The sequence below is a fragment of the Ursus maritimus genome, unplaced genomic scaffold (assembly GCF_017311325.1).
Source record: "Ursus maritimus isolate PB19 unplaced genomic scaffold, ASM1731132v1 scaffold_35, whole genome shotgun sequence".
NCBI lineage: Eukaryota > Metazoa > Chordata > Mammalia > Carnivora > Ursidae > Ursus > Ursus maritimus.
In genome coordinates this window covers 3,947,678-3,952,677 of record NW_024426119.1, presented here as the reverse complement: position 1 = coordinate 3,952,677, position 5,000 = coordinate 3,947,678, and the positions used below count along the sequence as shown (strand labels likewise).

Below are 5,000 nucleotides of genomic sequence, written 5' to 3'. Positions count from 1 at the left end.
TCTGTCCATATGTAGAAATGCAACAAAGGAAAATAAATGATACAGCAACAGTTAACTGATAAAACTTGACTTAGAATTTATATTCTTATTGCATTTATCAAAGGAATGTACTGAATACCATTTTGAAAAACAGTTCCACTTTATGACATTTAGTTGCATTAAATATTTAGTTCTGTTGTGTTGCATTATACTGCTGTGCGATGAAATTAAATGCAAACTACAATTTGAATGTCTGCAAACATTGGCAAGAATCTGCAGCTAAATTTAGATATAAGATTTGCAGTGTCTGTTTTTTTTTTCTTTTCATCTTTGATGGGTAAAGTATAAAAATGTTGAGGAATTTGACCTGCTTTCTTTTTCCCTCTCTCTTTCCAGGTTTGCAGAGCATGCCAGGGGACTACGTTTCTCAGGGTGGTCCTATGGGAATGAGTATGGCACAGCCAAGTTACACTCCTCCCCAGATGACCCCACACCCAACTCAATTAAGACATGGACCCCCAATGCATTCATATTTGCCAAGCCATCCCCACCACCCAGCCATGATGATGCACGGAGGACCCCCTACCCACCCTGGAATGACTATGTCAGCACAGAGTCCCACAATGTTAAATTCTGTAGATCCCAATGTCGGCGGACAGGTTATGGACATTCATGCCCAATAGTATAAGGGAACTCAAGGGAAAAGGAAACACACGCAAAAACTATTTTAAGACTTTCTGAACTTTGACCAGATGTTGACACTTAATATGAAATTCCAGACAGCTGTGATTATTTTTTACTTTTGTCATTTTTCATCAAGCCACAGAGGACCAATGAGACAAGAACACAAATGTGAAATCATGGGCTCACTGAGACAATTCTGTCCATGTAAAGATCCTCTGGAAAAAGACTCCGAGAGTTATAACTACTGTAGTATAAACATAGGAACTAAGTTAAACTTGTACATTTCTGTTGATCACTCCGTTATGTTGCCTCAAATAGTTTTAGAAGAGAAAAAAAAAATATATCCTTGTTTTCCACACTATGTGTGTTGTTCCCAAAAGAATGACTGTTTTGGTTCATCAGTGAATTCACTATCCAGGACAGACTGTGGTATATTTTAAACCTGTTGGGCCAATGAGAAAAGAACCGCGCTGGAGGCCATGGTGAACGTTTGGCTGAACCTCATCCCTTGGACTCCAGCTTCAAGAATGTGTTTTCATGCCCGGCCTTTGTTCCTCCATAAATGTGTCCTTTAGTTTCAAACAGATCTTTATAGTTTGTGCTTCATAAGCCAATTTCTTCTTCTTATTTTGGGGGACTCTTCTTCAAAGAGCTTGCCAGTGAAGATTTAAAGACAGAGCGGGAGCTTCTTCCAGGAGTTCTAAGCCTTGGCTGTGGACAAAACAATCTCAAGTTGGGCAGCTTTCCTCAACACAAAGTTATTAATGGTCCTAGCACCACAACTAGGACTTTATCAGAAACTCAAAGCTTGGGGGATAAAAAGGAGCAAGAGAATACTGTAACAAACTTCGTACAGAGTTCGGTCTATTAATTGTTTCATGTTAGATATTCTATGTGTTTACCTCAATTGAAAAAAAAAAAAGAATGTTTTTGCTAGTATCAGATCTGCTGTGGAATTGGTATTGTATGTCCATGAATTCTTTTCTCAGCACGTGTTCCTCACTAGAAGAAAATGCTGTTACCTTTAAGCTTTGTCAAATTTACATTAAAATACTTGTATGAGGACTGTGACGTTATGTTAAAAAAAAAAAAGTGTTAAGTCACAAAATGCGGTAATAAATATTTCATTTTTGATTTTTTGTTAGGCTTTTGTGTTTTTCATAGTTTTAAGGCAAGGTTGCACAGCGCCTACTGTGTACATGGTGTACCAAGTGGTGGTTTTGCCCCCCGGAAGTCGGCCATATTTAAAACTTACCAACAATTTTTAAGGTAACTTTCTGTGGCAGTTAGTGTATATTTGGCTTATAAATCTCACCAGCAGAAAACTTCTAAAGGTATGAAATTGTGTGTGTGTGTGTGTGAGCCAAGTTGAAAGATTACCTTAATTCAATATGCCTAACCTCCTTTTTAGATGCGTGATGCTGAGAAAAATACTTTCAGATAAAGCTTTTCATGTTCGTCCTCTGCCAGAATAAAGGGCTTTTTCAGGGTTAATTTTACATCATAAGAAATAACTAACGTCTGTGCTCAAAGATAATTCATCTGCCTGTGTTTTTTCTGTCTTACTTACTAAAATACTGTTGAATATGTAAATTAAAATTTACATATAGATGTTCATAGATGAGTAAACAACTTCTATGGAGTTTGAAATCCTGAGTTGAAAAGATTACTTAATCATTAATATTTAATATAAATTTTATTATGATGTCTTTTAAGACTCCTCCACGTGCAGACACGCTAGTGTGATGAGTTGGGTGACTAAACGCAAATTTTTCTTCTAAAACGACAGCAAAACAGGCAGTCTAATGCCATTTTCAAAGTACCACACCACATTCCTAGAAATCTGTGCTACTTACTGGCTCGCTGGTACTGTACAATGCTTGATAAAGTGTGCAAAGTGAAAAAAAGGTGTGAGGTATTTGCATGCCCCCTCAATTTTTAAAATATACTATTCCTGAAATTTTGAAACACCTACATTTTTAATCCTATGTGTCGAAGAGATAATATCATAAAACTAGTTCTGGGATGTCAGCTTGATAGGGAAATAGTTCACCACTTCAGAAACCCAAGTTTGTATCCTACTTGGAGTTCTGCCATCTTCCCATTGCAGAAAACGTTAATGGAAGTTGTATATAAAGAAACAAGGAAATAAATTTCTATTGTTTTGTATTATTTTTAGCTAGGTAGATTTTTTATAAACACATTTATCAGCTTAATTGATAGGCTGCTTTTTCAATGTAGAAATAACACTTCTGACACAAACGGATTGTTTATTGTTAACGGAGAGACTCTATGCCGCTTGGAGAAAAGCTTCCCTCTCACTTTTGTTACCCTAGAGCAAGTGGAGTCTTTTCGCAAAATTTAAATATTTGTATATTTTTACCTTAAATGCTTTTAGGTAAAGTTCTGCATTTACAAATTAACTCACATCTGCTGGAAAAAAAAGTGTTTGGAAAAGTTTTCTTCCTTTCCTCTCAGTAAAGTGCTGCAGAGTTTACTTGGTAATACTTCATGTTTAGGGAGTGTTTAATGAAATTATTATTACGCTATTTCACCAGAGTTGAGATCCCAAAGCTCTCTACCCTTGGTTTTAATGAATAAGATCATCTCGGGCTTAGCTCCTTAAACAAATTGTGTTAACCTTAACCTTCAATATTTGGAGATGAATAATTGTAATATTTGTTTTGCGTTTTCTTGCCCTCCCCCCATATGCTAAGACCAAGAGGTTGTAGAGTTGTCCAATTTTTATAATGCTTTTTTTATACCACCTCAGAAGGCATTTGCTCCTATCTCGGGTTTACTATTTAGTATAAAGAGTTCCGATTTGGGTATATTTAAGAAAGACTCAGCTGTCAAAAGCAAAGAAACTGGGAATGGTGTTTTGACAACCATATAGTGTTAAAGGAAATACTGTAGTCTGAATAAAATTGCTTATGTTCTCCAAAACAAGAGTAACATAAAAACACTTTATTTATATGGAAAAGCAAAAGCAGAAATAAATTCCAAAGGTTTCCCTTTCTTTAAGAAATTCTGAGAGAACTGCAGTCGCCATCTGTTAAGGGTTGGGAATTGAGCAAGAAGCCACATTTAAACGGAAAAAGAAAAGACCAGGAAAGTCTGTGTCTTCCATCCACCCCTTCTCCCTCCCACCACCCAGGTCAGCACTTCCCAGGTCTGCACCGCCCCCCCCCCGCCCCCCGCTCCCCGCTCACCCTAGTTAGACTGGCCGAGAAGAGTCCATCAGGACCCTCCAGGCTTCCTCGCCCTTCCCGCCCCCGTGGGCCTGTTAACCCGGAGCAGGTTTGGGAAGGGAAATGTGGCTAATATCTCTAACAGCTGTCAGAGGAGGGACCTTCCTTCAAAGGGACTAGACTGGGATCCCCACAAGTTCCCCATTAGTCTTGCAGGCCAGCAATTTGATAAGGAGCCTGGACCTCTGCTGCAAGTTGCCACTGTGTTAGAAGGGGCCGGTGTCTGGTTGTGCCGAGGGGGCCCTCGCTTCGCAATCGCTGCGGGCCGCCGCCCACGGAGCAGGGCTGGTGCGGACGTGCGAGCGCCCCGAGGCGGGGAGGAGGCTGAGCCGGGGGCAAGGGCAGCGGGCGTGGGCGGGCTCCCCTCCTCCGGAGTCGGCTGCCCCCTGCTCTCCCCTGGCCTTCCCTTCGCGTGATGTTAGAGGTAGACCAACGTGCTTCCAATTGATGGCGGGGTGGGGGGTGGAAAGGGGCACCTCACAGTCGCAGCAATCAACTCGGGGTGTCGCACGCGTCGTCGAGCTCCCTCCGTTGGGCCGGGGCTGGGAGGAAGCCGCGGTGCGCGGGGAGGGGGACACGCAGGGCTGCTGGGGAGGCCGGTCAGGCTGCGAGGAGAACGGAGACCGTCGGGGCAGTGTTTGAAGGGAGGTTTTAATATTAATAGTTTCAGTGTAGAGACAGAAGGGAGATTGCGTCTCCGGCTCCTCGGGGCAGACTCTGGGTGACAGCGATGATGGATGACCCAGCGGAGCCCAACAGCTCCTCCCCTCCAGCCCCCACAGTGTCAAAGCTACTTGAGTTGAAGCTTTGGAAATAAAATAAACAGCATCCCCCCCTTACTTTTCGTACACCTCCATTCCCACCCCCGCCCCCGCTTCTCGACATCGATTTATAGATCATTATGAATCAATTACTGCTCTCAATACTTTCCCATTGGCTTACATAAAACAGTCAAAAGATGAAAACATGGGGTTCGGTGGGTATTTTCCCCCTGACAGGAAGAATCGCAAAATCCATTATCTCATCATCAGAGGCACCGAGTGTAGAGAAAGGAAGGGGTTGCTCAGTAAATAACTGGGGGGGGGG

The 5,000-nt window shown here is 41.9% G+C and overlaps 1 protein-coding gene across 4 annotated transcripts in view; it reads left to right on the top strand.

Moving 5' to 3' along the window:
- The window catches only part of MEIS2 (Meis homeobox 2), a 202,735-nt gene extending 200,938 nt beyond the window's left edge, over positions 1-1,797 (top strand). For 2 of the 4 annotated variants that reach the window (XM_008702265.2, XM_040620440.1), the window contains exon 12: positions 376-1,797. In XM_008702265.2, coding sequence (XP_008700487.2) covers positions 376-662 — 287 coding nt within the window. In that variant the 3' untranslated portion in view covers positions 663-1,797. The remainder of the gene's footprint in view (positions 1-375) is intronic. The other 2 variants (XM_040620442.1, XM_040620441.1) reach the window with 1 other exon arrangement.
- The last annotated feature ends 3,203 nt before the right edge of the window (positions 1,798-5,000 follow it).